The sequence below is a fragment of the Vigna angularis genome, chromosome 2 (genome assembly GCF_016808095.1).
Source record: "Vigna angularis cultivar LongXiaoDou No.4 chromosome 2, ASM1680809v1, whole genome shotgun sequence".
NCBI lineage: Eukaryota > Viridiplantae > Streptophyta > Magnoliopsida > Fabales > Fabaceae > Vigna > Vigna angularis.
The window spans coordinates 1,337,360-1,351,468 of NC_068971.1; the positions used below are offsets into that span (position 1 = coordinate 1,337,360).

General features: G+C 35.3%; 2 protein-coding genes and 1 non-coding gene across 7 annotated transcripts; 2 read left to right on the plus strand and 1 right to left on the minus strand.

Annotated features, from left to right (window-relative positions):
• Nucleotides 1-863: 863 nt before the first annotated feature.
• Nucleotides 864-11,709, plus strand: LOC108338017 (uncharacterized). Of its 5 annotated transcripts, none has more exons than XM_052873293.1 (10): nt 864-1,110; nt 1,422-1,515; nt 1,994-2,890; nt 3,381-3,505; nt 3,940-4,894; nt 5,596-6,102; nt 7,122-7,447; nt 8,253-8,339; nt 8,422-8,547; nt 9,214-11,709. In XM_052873293.1, the coding sequence occupies exons 1-10, from the start codon at nt 982-984 to the stop codon at nt 11,014-11,016; spliced, it is 5,049 nt and encodes a 1,682-aa protein (XP_052729253.1). In that variant the 5' UTR covers nt 864-981; the 3' UTR covers nt 11,017-11,709. The 5 variants fall into 5 exon arrangements, with proteins under 5 accessions (XP_052729253.1, XP_017430132.1, XP_052729254.1 ...); XM_017574643.2 differs by having other exon boundaries at nt 865-1,110; nt 8,256-8,339; XM_052873294.1 differs by having other exon boundaries at nt 865-1,110; nt 3,940-4,879.
• Nucleotides 11,710-12,330: 621 nt separating this feature from the next.
• TRNAC-GCA (transfer RNA cysteine (anticodon GCA)) lies at nt 12,331-12,402 on the minus strand. The gene has a single exon. It is a non-coding gene; the product is annotated as a tRNA-Cys (tRNA).
• Nucleotides 12,403-12,889: 487 nt separating this feature from the next.
• Nucleotides 12,890-13,981, plus strand: LOC108337791 (DNA repair protein XRCC3 homolog). The gene has a single exon (XM_017574385.2). The coding sequence runs from the start codon at nt 13,077-13,079 to the stop codon at nt 13,929-13,931; it is 855 nt and encodes a 284-aa protein (XP_017429874.1). The 5' UTR covers nt 12,890-13,076; the 3' UTR covers nt 13,932-13,981.
• Nucleotides 13,982-14,109: the final 128 nt, after the last annotated feature.

Sequence of the window (14,109 nt, forward strand, 5' to 3'; positions counted from 1 at the left end):
GATTTAGTAACAGATGATCATATTATGAGTATTATAATTCATTAGGTAGGAAGTGATATTGATAACACAAGACAAAACCTGATACGAAAAAGAGACAAAAATAAAAATTACAACAACTTAAACCTAAAAATAAAAATATAATTTCATATCCTTAAGAAAGTGTAGGAAGTGAAGTGATTATGGAGATGAGAAAAGAAACACCGTATTGAAATTCTTATCTAAAGGCTGGACCAATCTTAAATAACATAAATTCATACTTTATTTTATAATTAAATAAAAAACCTATTTTTAAATTTTAATCCTTAATACATTTGTTTTACAGCAGTTAGGTTTCCTAATTTATCTTTCAAATAATATTTTTTTAAAATTAAAATAGTTAATTTTCTTTGACCTATTAACTAACTGTTTTATCAAATTTATAATTATTTTTTCAACCTGACCATTTTTTTTAACTTAATATCTTTTTAAACTAAAATAATGATAAAAAATTATCTACAAAACTAATAAAAAGTATCCACAATAAAATCATAATTTTTCATATATATGCCATTATAATAATAATGATTTTTTATTATCATAAAAAAATAAAACATGTATTTCCACTGATAACAATAATAAAGAAAATATGTCATTCAATTTATATATTTCGTTAAATTATTTTACTTTTCCAATTTTCGTTCAAACCAACTTATATGTTCAATATTTAAGCTCAAATTAAAGATAAAAAAAATGTAAAAAAGAAATGAAATTTAATATTTTTCTGAAAATATTTTGGACTGATTTCCCGAAAAAATAAAAGAAAAGAAAAATGAAAAAAAGAAAGAAAATGGTATGATCCCAAACTGCAAAAACCGAAAGAAACTGAGGACATAATAGCGATTTCAGATTCTGTAAATCCCCGCCCCCGAGTTGTATCGTTTTCTGTTCGCTTTCCTCTTCAATTTCTAGAGAGAGAAACCAAGAGAGAGAATCGCACTCACCATGGACCAGGCTGTTCGCCTCCGACCCTCCACCACCACCCCTGCGGCGGAGAATCTTCACCTTCCTAAGCTCCCTACCAAAACTAGAGAGGAGGGCGAACTCTCTTCCGACGCCGACGACGATGCCGATGTATTCTTCTTCACCGAACCCTATTTTTCTTCTTTTTTCATTCTCCAATTCTCTGTTTTCGTATGGTACAATCGCTGACTTTGTTCTTCTTCTTTTCCTCTTCTTCTTCTTCAGTCCCGCCATTTGTTCTGTTTGTCTCTCAGTCACACTATTTTATTTATTTATTTATTGTTTTTTTTTTATTATTATGAATTCATCGAAGATGGAAGAGCGTGAAATTTTGATTGCATGTGTTGCTATTGACTTCTTGCTAATTTAAATTTATCATTTCTTTGTTTAGTTTTGTCTAATGTGTAATTTGTGTGCACCAGGATAACGTTGAAAGCTCTAATGTGCAATCCACCCATGCCGTTGGGACTGGTTCTGTCCCATCGGTGCGAAAGAATACACTGGGCGTTCAGGGTGGTGAGATTTGCTAATTTTCTATTAAAGGAAAAATCGAGTGTGCTATCAGCCTTATGTTGTTGGATATCTGAATAGTTCATACACTCTTTTCTACTTAGAGCTTCACTCTTCTCTTCTTGGCGTCATCTTGAACTCCCCGTGGGTATATATGACTTGTACGGGTACTGGTCTGGTTTATGGATATGAAAACATCATCTGGAGTTTTGCAAGATTTGGAAATGGGTGTATCTGATGATATATGTATCTATGATTGCTTATATGATCTTAAGTTTTACAACTTGATTGCTTATATGATCTTAAGTTTTACAACTTGATTGCTTATATGGGCTTTTCAATGTATTTTTCTTGGAAACCTTCTTGGTTTTTTTTGTGCATCAAGGATATTTACTCTTGGTTTACTGTGCATATCATCTTCCAAAAATCATTTACCGGCTCATACAGTATCTAAAGGATAAACTTTTATGGCAATATTTTACAGGCTCCACTAATGTACAGTTGCAAACTACCGGACAACCAACTACGCAGAAGGACTTAAAAAAGAACCAATTACTTCCTAAATCTTCTCCGTGGACTGGTCATGTCAGCACTGATAAAAATCTTGTGATAAGCTTCTCTGATGATGACAGCGGTAGCGACCATGAAACGAAAGGTAATGTATCCAGGTTAGATAACAGTGTAAAGGGGACTAACTCATCCTTGGGAAAATCTAACAAGTTAAAGCAAACAAGTTTACCCAAGGAAGTGCCCAAGAGATCATCCTTAAGTCGCACCTTTGTCTCATCAATGACCAAAATCCCTGGATCTAATTCTAAGGGTGTTGGATCCATGCCACCAGTACAAGGATCAAGAGCTAGAAATTTCAATCTAATGAACAAAAATTTAGTGCGAGGATTGGATCAAGGATTGGTGTCAAATGACAATAAACTTCAGGATTTGCGGCATCAGATTGCAATTCGGGAAAGTGAGCTCAAGCTGAAGGCAGCCCAGCAAAATAAGGAGAGTGTTTCAGTTTTGAATAGGGACCACAGTGCCATGAACCCAAAGAAGTCAGTGTCAATGTCTAGAAAAAGTACTCCTGTTTCCTCCGAACCTGCACAATTTGAGCCAACAGAGCCAGCTAAGAAGCGTGTGAAACTTAGCACATCTAATGGTGTCTCTCAAGCTGTTAATAGTCAGCAACAAATTCCAGCCGTTAAATCTTTGTCGCCAGCAGAAACCTTAGGAAACTATTATCCTCAGGAAAGAAACAAGGTTGATCAGGGCCAAAAAGATATTCCATTACGTAGAGCAGAGCCAAAGTCTGGCATATCTCGAAGGCAACCCGACAATCATGTTGACAATCCATTAGAAAATATGCCTCGTAGATCAAGTGATGGTAAATACTTTTTCTTCATATTAACTTTGGTCTGGAAATTGGCTCATGAACTTTGTTGTACTATTCTGGATTTTAGAAATTGAAGGAGGGTTTTAATCAAGCTACTTGTACTCTACATCAGATTCCTAACCTAAAATTGAACTAATGTTTCCCATTTTGTTTTTATCTTTTCAACAATCCTTTAGCTTTTATGATGCAGTATTTTCATTATCATATGTCCAGATTCTGGCCTCAATTTTTAGCAAAAGAGCTTCCAATTGCATTGCAATTTTTATATCACACATATTTAGTCAAAATATAAAATTGTATTGCCATGTCATGAATTTGTAGAGTGTTACTGTCTAATCGTATTTGTCTATTGACTTAAATGACTTGAGTAAGTATTACAAAGCCAATCACTTGATGGCATCCTAGCCCAAACACTAGACGGTCCAGCATGTTTAAGTTGTTTTCTGTTCATAATCTCTCATGGTCTAACTATACTGTGTAGGTGATGTCAATTATGGTTCCAATCAAACTGAGAAGAGTAGTAGGCTGGTGAACCCTTCTGGTGTTGCTTTGAACCAAAATGCAGTGCCGGCAAATAGCAATTCAAATACCGTGTTAAAAAATTTTGTGAGTTTTAGTTTATTTTATATGACATTTTCCTTTCTACTTTGTGTCTTCACTGAAAACTCCATCATTTGATCTTTGTAATAGTCTGACTTTCTGGTTTTTATTTATGAGTGAAGTATTGACCTTTTGAACTTGTTATTGCTGTGCCTCTTCATTGTTTTTCTTAAAACAGTGTAGGTCCCAGTAGGTCATAAGATCAACCAAGTTAAACGTTAAACAACAAGACAGCAGTGTTTCTAATTTATTTTTGAAATTTTCTATATCGTGATTCTGTTGTCTTTAACAATACCAAATAGTGTATGGTTTGTTTATGCATCAAGTTCCTCCCTGAATAAGTTTCTGGTATTAATAAACATTGAGAAAAAGAGGCCTATGATATGTATGACATTATAGTCTTCTGTGTTTGACTCTCTTTCCTCTCTTCTCTCATGTAGCAAGCATTGAACAATACAGTTCTTTTGAATCATAATGGCAATGTAAATGCCTCAGAGCACAGCAATCTAGATTTACAGTCATTTTTTGGGATGGAAGAATTGATAGACAAGGAACTAGAGGAAGCTCAAGAGTACCGGCACAAATGTGAAATTGAAGAAAGAAACGCTCTCAAAGCTTATCTTAAAGCTCAGAGGTCTTTGCTTGAGGCTAATACACGATGCACCAATCTTTATCATAAAAGGGAATTGTATTCAGCCAAGTTACGATCTTTAATTTTAAGCAGTTCTGGCTTATCCTGGCCTTCAGGGCAGCGCCAACATCCTGATATAGAGTTGGATTACTTACCGAGACTTGGATATGAAATACCCACATCAAGCTGTCAGAGGCTGGCTGACGATAATGATATTAATAATCCCAGTTTTGATTCTAATAACCGAGGAATCAATAATAGGCATTCCAATATAACCAAACACCATGCTACTAGAGCAAATTTAGGGTCCGAACCTTTTGGTGAACCAGATGCCAGTACATCAGAGCCATTGCCTCAAAGGGATAATTATGCAGCGGATGAAGTTTATTCTCCTTCGGATGAATTAGGTACATCAGCTAATGAAAATGAAGAGAGCTCTCCATCTGGACATGTTTCTAATCATCATTGTGATGCTGACTATTTTAGGAAAGAAGACTCTGTATCCAAATTAGTGGACAGAGATACAACATCAAATGCAGTTTTTTCTAGTGATAATCCTCAGGATTCCTTGCTTCTTGAAGCAAAATTAAGATCTGAATTATTTGCACGATTTGGGACAAGAGCTAAGCAGAGAAGCAATTCGTGTAATGATGTAGAGCCTGTTTCTGAACGAGGAGCTGAAAATGAGGTTGGAAATGAGAAAACAAAGGTGCTTCAAAAAGTTGCTGTTCCACACTCTAGGACAGAAGGTAACGATCTTAAAGGTATTTCTTTTACTTCAATTAGTGTGTTCTGGTGTGGTACTTTTCTTATATAGATACGACTGTTAAGTCCAGTGTTAGTGTTACTACTGATCAGGAATCCTTAGCTATCGTAATGTAGCATACGTAAACTGTATAATTCATGTGCTCTTATCTTTCGCCCTCTCACTTGCAGTCACTTTTCTATGTCTTTGCTAAAATATATATGTTTAATTTTTCTAACATGAATATCTTTGGCGCTGAATATTTTGGATTATTATGATTGTATCAACTCTTAATGCCTTAAAAAACAGAAATCGTAGTTTGTATGCTTTTATAGTTGAGGCAAGTCTTACTCTCTTCAAATCAGTCCAACATGAATGCTGTTTTTAATGCATATATTTTAGTATAATTTTTGTCTTTTGTTGGCTATTTTGAGTAAATGTGCTTAGAGTATCTGTTATGTTGGTTTTGAGTACTATTAATTTCCTTTACTGAATCCACGTCATCCTTTTGGTTGTGCATACAAATTGTTCATAAGGTGCCTGCTGTGGGCAAATGTATGCTAACTATCTGGTTGCTCAGTTTTTATGATTCTACTTCGAATTCATGGCCTATGATTGAGTTTCTCCAAATGACTGGCCATTTTTGCTCTACTTTATCATGTTTTTTTATGAACTTGGATGCTTATCTTTTGTATTGAATATTTTGTTCAATAACTTTAGGCATTGAGAGTCATGACAGGAGCGTCTTCATGGATATGAGAGAGAATCAAAGTCAGCCAGACATTGGTGGAAATTCCCATATCATTGGTTCAAGAGTTCAAGGAGATATGCCTTGTGAAGGTCCCCTGACTACAAATACATTAGACATCCAACCTTTAATTTTTAGGAGTGCATTCAGTAAGCTGAGAGGAATGTTTCCATTCAATACAAATCAATTACAGAGTAAAATCATTTTTATTAATGCTAACGATGGTCCAAATGAAAATGCTACTTCCCTCAGTTCTCATGAAAGAAAGTGTAGCAATGTTTTAGCAATATCAATGCCTGTCAATATTGGAAACTTACTCTCAGATGACAGCTCCTATGGCCACAGTGCTGCAGTTGATCCATTTTGGCCACTTTGCATGTATGAGCTGCGTGGAAAATGCAACAATGATGAGTGTCCCTGGCAACACGCTAAGGACTATGGTGTTGAAAACATTCCGCACGCTGATTCTAATAATGCAGGTATAAAAATTAGTCATTGTTTTCAAACCTATTTGTCTTGTCTTCGACCTTGTCTAATTTTGAAAATTGCCATGTGGTATTCTTTTAGTATTCTTTGGGTGCTTTCAAAAACTGAAATTTTGCACATATGACAGAAGTAGGTCAATGAACAACAATTCCATGTAATAAAGTGCATGTTCAATAAAGCTTATTGTATATTGTTTGAACCATCTTGTTTTTGGGTTATAATAGTTCAATTATTAAGGCAATTTAGTCTGGCTCGGACGGGTTAAGTCATTTTTCAATTGGATGTAACATGGATTAGGAAAATTAATTAATTTCATTTTTACTAGAATTATTTGTAGTTTCCTATTATTATTATTTTTTTTTATTTGACATTTCATACACTATTATTTTTATCTTTTTTGATAAGGGTGCAACTGGAAAATGGTAATTGATGTCAGCTTGGTTTTAAAATGACAGACAAACAAAGGCATACTTTTCTTTAAAATATGACTTAAGAAAGAAAAAATGCAATAAATTGAGATAAATGACAAAAAAAAGAAAGACTTTTAAGTCTCTAAAATATCTAAAAAATGCTACTTGTACAACACAAATTACATCAATGAGACGGAAAGGAAATATGAGATGTGATGTGATAGAGATAAAGTCAAAAAGTGTTGTGTATAAACTTTTTTATGAATAACATATTTCAATATCCTATGACTTGCTGACTTACACTCTAATGGCACTGTTTTATAGGCATTTAATATTTTCCTCCAGACATATTTAAGGAACGAATCCTCCTAATTCAAATTTCAGATTAAACAACTGAAATTTGTTATTGACACATGAAAATGGTTTCTTTACTCTTCATCAACGCTGAACCACAATATTGGAAAATCTAGAAATATGTAGCATATTGATTTGACTATTAACTATGAGCAGTTGTGAATATTAATAAATTGAATTTGATTACAAAATCAGAATTATATTATTTTTAGATTGCTTTTCTGAAGACTGATAGACTATTGTCGTAGATTGTCAGGGGAGATTACTATTGCATCAACAGAATTGTAATGGTGTGGCTAAAGTTCCCAAGTTTCACAAAGCTACGATTCTACCTACTTACCTTGTTGGTTTAGATACTCTTAAAGCAGACCAATTTGCATATAAACCTGTTGTGGCACATAGAAATGCTCAATGCTGGCAGAAACATTTCACCCTTACTTTAGCTACTTCAAGTCTGCTTGGAAATGGTGTACCTGTGGATGGTCCGTTACTGCATGGTGGTAATGAACGCATAGAGGTCCATGGTGCATGGAACAAACAATTGTCATCTTTTCATTGGAGAAGTGGATCTGGGGTTTGTTGCTTTTAACTAATTTATTTATTTATTGTTTATTACACTTCTATTGGTTTTCTATTATTATCTCTTTAATTATGTTTCAGTCTAAGACTCCAAGGTTATCACTCAGATGCAGAAGTGAGCAAAATGGGTCAACTGTAATTATGTTTTTTATTTTTTATGAACAAATTTTGGTTTTATAGAATCTTTTGTAGGATTTGATTTGGTTATAAGTGTGATGCTTTATTGAAACACTTAGAAAAATGCATACTTCCCAATAAGTTTTATTGTGCATATTGAGGGGCCTAATTGAAAAATAAGATAAAATTTTAATTTTCTGTATTATTCCAAGAACATTTCCATTTGTTCTAGTAAATTCAAAGTACCTACCCTGTGCATTCTAGGTTACATGGTGAAACTATCCGGTCCTTGCATGTCTCTTTAGTTCTTCTGCCCAGTGTCACTTTCATTCATATATTTTGCTTGTCAGTGCATGTACATCTATCATATGTTGGCTGTTTGTGTAGCTTGATGAACTAACCAAAGAGTTTCTTTCTTGTCATAATTATAGCTCTTGGAACTTTAAATAATTAATTTGAGAACTTGGAGTGAAAAAGTATTTTTGTAAAAGGAAATAGCCCCCTCCAGTTTTATTGAGAGGTCTCTTTTTCACTTATTGGCTATGATGTGTATTTAACGATTTCCCTGATCAACACATTGATTAATCTGGTTTTGATACCTTAATTCAAATTTATGGACTCCTCGTGTTCCTTTATGCATACTAAATTTCCATTTATTTATTGCATACTTAAAACCAAATAAGCAGGCTATGGCTGATAGTGAACAAGCTGTTGAGATGGCTCTTCTTATTCTCAACCAAGAAATTAATAAAGTGCAGGGTGTAAGGAAGGTAACAGTTGTATTTTGGACTGTGTTGATGGTTAATGTTCAATTTTTCCACGTATTTCCATCTCAAAATTTGGATTTTTCAGGCCCTATCTGTACTGTCAAAAGCACTGGAAAATGATCCAACATCTGTGGTTCTCTGGATTGTTTATCTACTCATTTATTATGGAAATTTGAAGCCAAATGATAAGGATGACATGTTCTTGTGTGCGGTATGTTTTTCTTTGCTTCCTAATTTTGTGTAGTCTGTTCCCTGAAGAATATTTCCTTCTTCCGAAAGGAGAATGTGGAATTTTTGAAAACATATTTACCACGGATGGTAAACTCAGCAAATCTACTCATAGACTATATTTATTATTCTGATTCCTGAGGTTGGGATTTGGTTTGTGTGATAAATAATGTCGTCTTTCTGATTTGCTTTCATTCCCACGTAAAAGTAAAAATACAAATCCAACATACATTGTCTCCATCGTTTTACAAAAACATAAGAACTTTAGTTATACACCAGAATATATTGGCCCATCATCTTTAAATATTGTTAGAACCTGTCTATCATTTTTTAAAAAGCTAGTTATTGGCAAGTGCATTCAGGGAATGATGGGTGAATGGTTGAATTCAGAAACATTTTAAGACAGTCTCTTTCGGAAGGTAGGCTATTGTGTGTATTTCTTTTTTTTAGTTTTGGCCTTTTTGTCCATGAAGATAAGAGAGAACTTAATGTAATGCTTGTCTTCATACTTTGTTAGATAAGAATGACCCTTTTGTTATCTTTCTTGGTTTTTCTACTTCAATTCTCTTTTAGCTTTTTGATAGCATGTTAATTCTTCCTTTTGAGAACTGAGTATAGGCTGTGAAAACACTCAACTGTTGTTTCCCAGGTAAAGCTCTGTGAAGAATCTTATGTACTGTGGCTCATGTATATCAATGGTCAGGGAAAGCTTGATGACCGATTGATTGCTTATGACACCGCCCTTTCAGTTCTCTGTCAGCATGCATCTGCCAATCCCAAGGACAAAATACACAAAAGTGCATGCATATTGGACCTGTTTCTGCAGATGATACACTGCCTATACATTTCAGGGAATGTTGAGAAGGCCATTGAAAGAACTTATGGAATATTCCCCACAACAACAAAATCCAATGAGCATCATCATCTGTCACTCTCAGATATACTCAATTGCTTAACAGTTTCTGACAAATGTGTATTCTGGACTTGTTGTGTTTACTTGGTTATTTACAGGAGATTGCCTGATGCTGTAGTTCAGAAGTTTGAATCTGAGAAAGATCTCCTAGATATTGAATGGCCCTTGGTCAATTTATCTGAAGATGACAAGGTGATGGCTATTAAACTTGTAGAAACAGCCGTCGAATCTATTGATTCTTTTGTCTATAACGAATCAGGAAAAAGTGAAGTTAATCTCAGGTCTGCTCAGCTTTTTGCTCTCAATCATCTGAGATGCATGGCTGCCCTTGATAGCAGAGAATGCTTAAGAGATTTGCTTGATAAATACATTAAGCTGTATCCGTCATGCTTAGAATTGGTCCTGGCATCAGCTCGAATACAAAATCAGAATATTCATGTTGATAGTTTCATGGGATTTGAGGAAGCCATTAGCAGATGGCCAAAGGAAGTTCCTGGTATACACTGCATCTGGAATCAGTATATTGAAAATGCTCTCCACAATCAAAGAACTGATCTTGCAAAAGAAATTACAGGTCGATGGTTCCAATCTGTTAAGCAAGTGCAAGATCTCCCTATTGGAGAGATGAAAATTGCTGATGAGGGTAATTCTGGTGGCTCATTCAGCATGGGTTCAAAATTTGTGACAGACAGTTCCAGCACTGATCATAAACAAATAGATACAATGTTTGGATTTCTTAATCTGTCTCTCTATAATTTTTTCCAGAATGATAAAACAGCCGCATGCCTAGCTTTTGACAAGGCAAAGAGTACTGTTAGTTTTGGAGGTTTAGAGCAATGTATGAGAAAATATGTGATGTTTCTGGTTTATGATGAGTTGAGCATGAAGGAGGATGGTCCTGATTGTGTCATTAAGAAGATTTTGGAGTTATATATAGATGCTTCCTCCCAGGCATTGCTAGTTCCCAAGGTGTTGACAAGAAAATTTATTGACAGCATCAAGAAGCCAAGACTACAACATCTTATTAGTAACATAGTAAGTCCAGTTTCATTAGACTGTTCTCTTCTAAATTTGACACTTCAATCATGGTTTGGTTCATCTCTTTTACCCCAAACTATTAGTGACCCCAAACATTTAGTGGATTTTGTTGAAGGGGTTATGGGGGTTGTTCCTCACAACTTCCAATTAGCTATTACTGTGTGCAAACTATTGATTAAGCAATACAATTCTTCCGACTCAAACCCATCCAGTCTTTTGTTTTGGGCATGTTCAACCCTGGTAAATGCAATTTTGGATTCCATGCCAATACCACCAGAATACGTCTGGGTGGAAGCGGCTGAGCTTTTGCACAATGCTATGGGCATTGATGCAGTATTTGACAGTTTTTATAGAAGGGCTCTATCAGTGTATCCATTTTCTATCAAGTTGTGGAAATACTTCCACAAGCTATATATGACCAGTGGAGATGCAAAAGATGCTGTTGATGCGGCAAAAGAAAGGGGTATTGAACTTGGTACTAAAGATTTAGAAACTGATTGAATGTATGGTTTGATAGGATCAACATAATTGCTAATGGGAAACGAAATGCCAATTTTGCTTTATTTATCACACGGTCTCACTCAATATGCAGATATTTTTTTCCATCGTGGAATATTTTCCTCATACTGGAAGTGGTACTGATAACGAAATAATTTCAGGAGTTTGATGTTCGGGAAGGCAACTTCTGAGGTGCAGGCAAGATAGATTGTAAACGAATACTGACTCTTCTCTGCCTTTGCCACCCCCTATTTTTTCCATCCCCTATCCCTCCATTTTTCATGTAATTAACGTTATTAGCATACTTTACTGTTGCACATCTCCTTTCTCCAACCTCCAAACACCCAATCCTCCACTCAAGAATCCACTTTGTATCCACACATGTGATAGCCATTCCACCGCAGGGAAATGTTAGTAACTCACTCTTGGACACTTCTTTTAACATTTTATTATTATTATTAGGTGAAATCTCGTGTTGGTAACACCGAATAACTTGAACTTAATCTCTATTTTGGTATGACCAGGTTTATCCTATAGTGTTGAATAGAGTGTCAGAGTTGAGTTACTATCATTTTTCTCCCACCTTGTCATACTAGACAGTGGTATCATATTTTGGATATTCCAATTTTGCAGAACCTTTTCTGAAAGATTGTAGATTGTTACTTGACAGAATGAATGAAAGAAAATATTACCTAATGTCTTGTGCTTGTTGCCTTTTATTCGTTCTCTTCCTTGAGGTGACAGTTCATTGTATTTTACTTCCTACTCAAGTTACTTTCTCTATGGGAGGGTTTGGAGGAAGGAAATTAGCAAAATTAAGTTAATTATATGATTGAATGGTACCATTAAGCACGTAACTAAAATGAGAATATAATTGTAGCATTCGAGATTGAAAGTTTTTAAAATGAAATTAAAGAAACCAATATGTTGTTAAAATATTAGTTGATTTAGATGTTATTATAAAATATTATTTATTTGTATACAGAAAATAAGTTATCAAATTGTTATTCTTCTATCCATGTCTGTTTATTATATAACCTCGTTAAATTTTCCATTCATCTAATATATAAATTTTGAATATACTCTCTCTTGCTACTCTTAAGCAAAAAACTTTTGTTTTCTAAATCCACTACTAAAGTTCAAATTTAATGTTTATCACTTAATACAAAATGATATTTATTTTTTCTGAGTAAACTAATATAGTATAAATTTGAGTTTTCAATCATTAGTAACTATTATATTGGAACACTTGGAAACAATTATTAGCAAACTGATTAATAAGTTATTTCAAATTAACTAAAATAATTTGCCAAAAAAAGGGCCCAACCGGGATCGAACCGGTGACCTCTTGATCTGCAGTCAAATGCTCTACCACTGAGCTATGGACCCAACTGACAGTATTGTACATTACTACAAATTATATTTATATATACTTTTAATGGTATCTGTGCAGAACAAATTTTTGAGACGACGTTTTGCACCTGGTATTTATTTATTTTTAACAGATAAAAATAAACGAATCTTAATATTACCTGTCATGCGTTAAATAAAAGAAAAAAAGGTCATGTTAGGTATAAGTAAATTTACAGTATTTATGTAATAGTCTTTCTCTTTAATTACACGTTAAATTTGATAAATCTTTTTCCTTTTTTTTTCTTCTATTCATATTTTAAAATGCAGCTTTAATCAGTCCCAATATTAAGAGCATTTCTTTAATCTTAAAATCATACATGTATTCTAAACCTTCTAAAAAAGCAATTAATTATTATATCCAATTTGTTTACTATCAAATACGTAAACCAGTTTAAATGAAGTTGTTCTAATTTAATCCGCATTTTAAGCTATACGCTAAAGAAAGCCACTTTTGTAGTTACAGGTAAATAAAAACTATTAATATTTTTTAAATGTGTTTATAAGAACTATTATTTATTAAATTTATTAATATTTAAGATTGAATCCGATTTCTCCTTTTTGATGTTTAAAATGAGACAGCGAAAGGTTGTTCCCTCTCTCGGTAATTTAGCTATAACCGCGAGAATTCAAATCCCAGAGCTTTTAGCGAGATGAGGCCAGAGAACCTTTTGCTACTGCGCCACCGCAGCGAGAAGTGCACCGTGGGCTGTCCCGTACTGGATCGCTGCCTCAACGGTGGCGTTCCATGCCGCTCCATCACGGAGTTTGTTGGCGAGAGCGGTTCCGGCAAGACGCAGCTCTGCCTCCAACTCGCCCTCTCCGCCCAACTCCCCTCCTCCCACGGCGGCCTCTCCGCCTCCTCCATATTCATCCACACCGAGTTCCACTTCCCCTTCCGCCGCCTCCACCAACTCTCAGGCGCCTTCCGAACGTCGCACCCCGACCTTCCCGACCCCTGCGACCGCGTCTTTGTGCGCGCCGTCCACTCCGCGGACGAGCTCCTACACTTAATTCCAACCATCGAGACATTCCTTGTGTACTCTCGATCTCGGTGGCGGCCGGTGCGAATCGTCGTCATCGATTCCATCGCGGCTCTCTTCCGCTCTGATTTTGAGAACACAGGATCGGACCTCCGGCGCAGGTCGTCGCTGTTCTTCGGAATCTCTGGCGGATTGCGGCGGTTGGCGAAGAGGTTTGGGCTGGCGGTGGTGGTGACGAATCAAGTTGTGGATTTTATTGGAGATGGTGATGTCAGGGTTGGGAATTTGAGTGATGGGCTTTACTCGTCGGGCAGGCGGGTCTGCCCTGCCTTGGGCCTGGCCTGGGCCCATTGTGTCAACTCGAGGGTGTTTTTATCGCGTGATGAGGATGGGCCTGTGAGAAGAAGGAGAATGAGTGTTGTGTTCGCTCCTCATTTGCCGCATTCTTCTTCCCAGTTTCTTATAAAAGGAGAAGGCGTTTTTGGAGTTGAGGATATCCAGCCCGAACCAGACAAAACTGTTTGACTTGTTTTCACCAACCATCCTTCTACACTCTTATATATATATATATATATATATATATATATATATATATATATATATATATATATATATATATATATATATATATATATATATATATATATATATATATTTATTATTTTCACACTGCAAACTCAAACTAACTGTTTTTGTAAGGCTA

Coding starts and splice junctions, on each gene's coding strand:
- LOC108338017 (XM_052873293.1), top strand. CDS start 982: ATGGACCAGGCTGTTCGCCTCCGACCCTCCACCACCACCCCTGCGGCG. Junction 1,111..1,421: donor ACGCCGACGACGATGCCGAT/GTATTCTTCTTC, acceptor TGTGTGCACCAG/GATAACGTTGAAAGCTCTAA. Junction 6,103..7,121: donor CGCTGATTCTAATAATGCAG/GTATAAAAATTA, acceptor CTATTGTCGTAG/ATTGTCAGGGGAGATTACTA.
- LOC108337791 (XM_017574385.2), top strand. CDS start 13,077: ATGAGGCCAGAGAACCTTTTGCTACTGCGCCACCGCAGCGAGAAGTGC.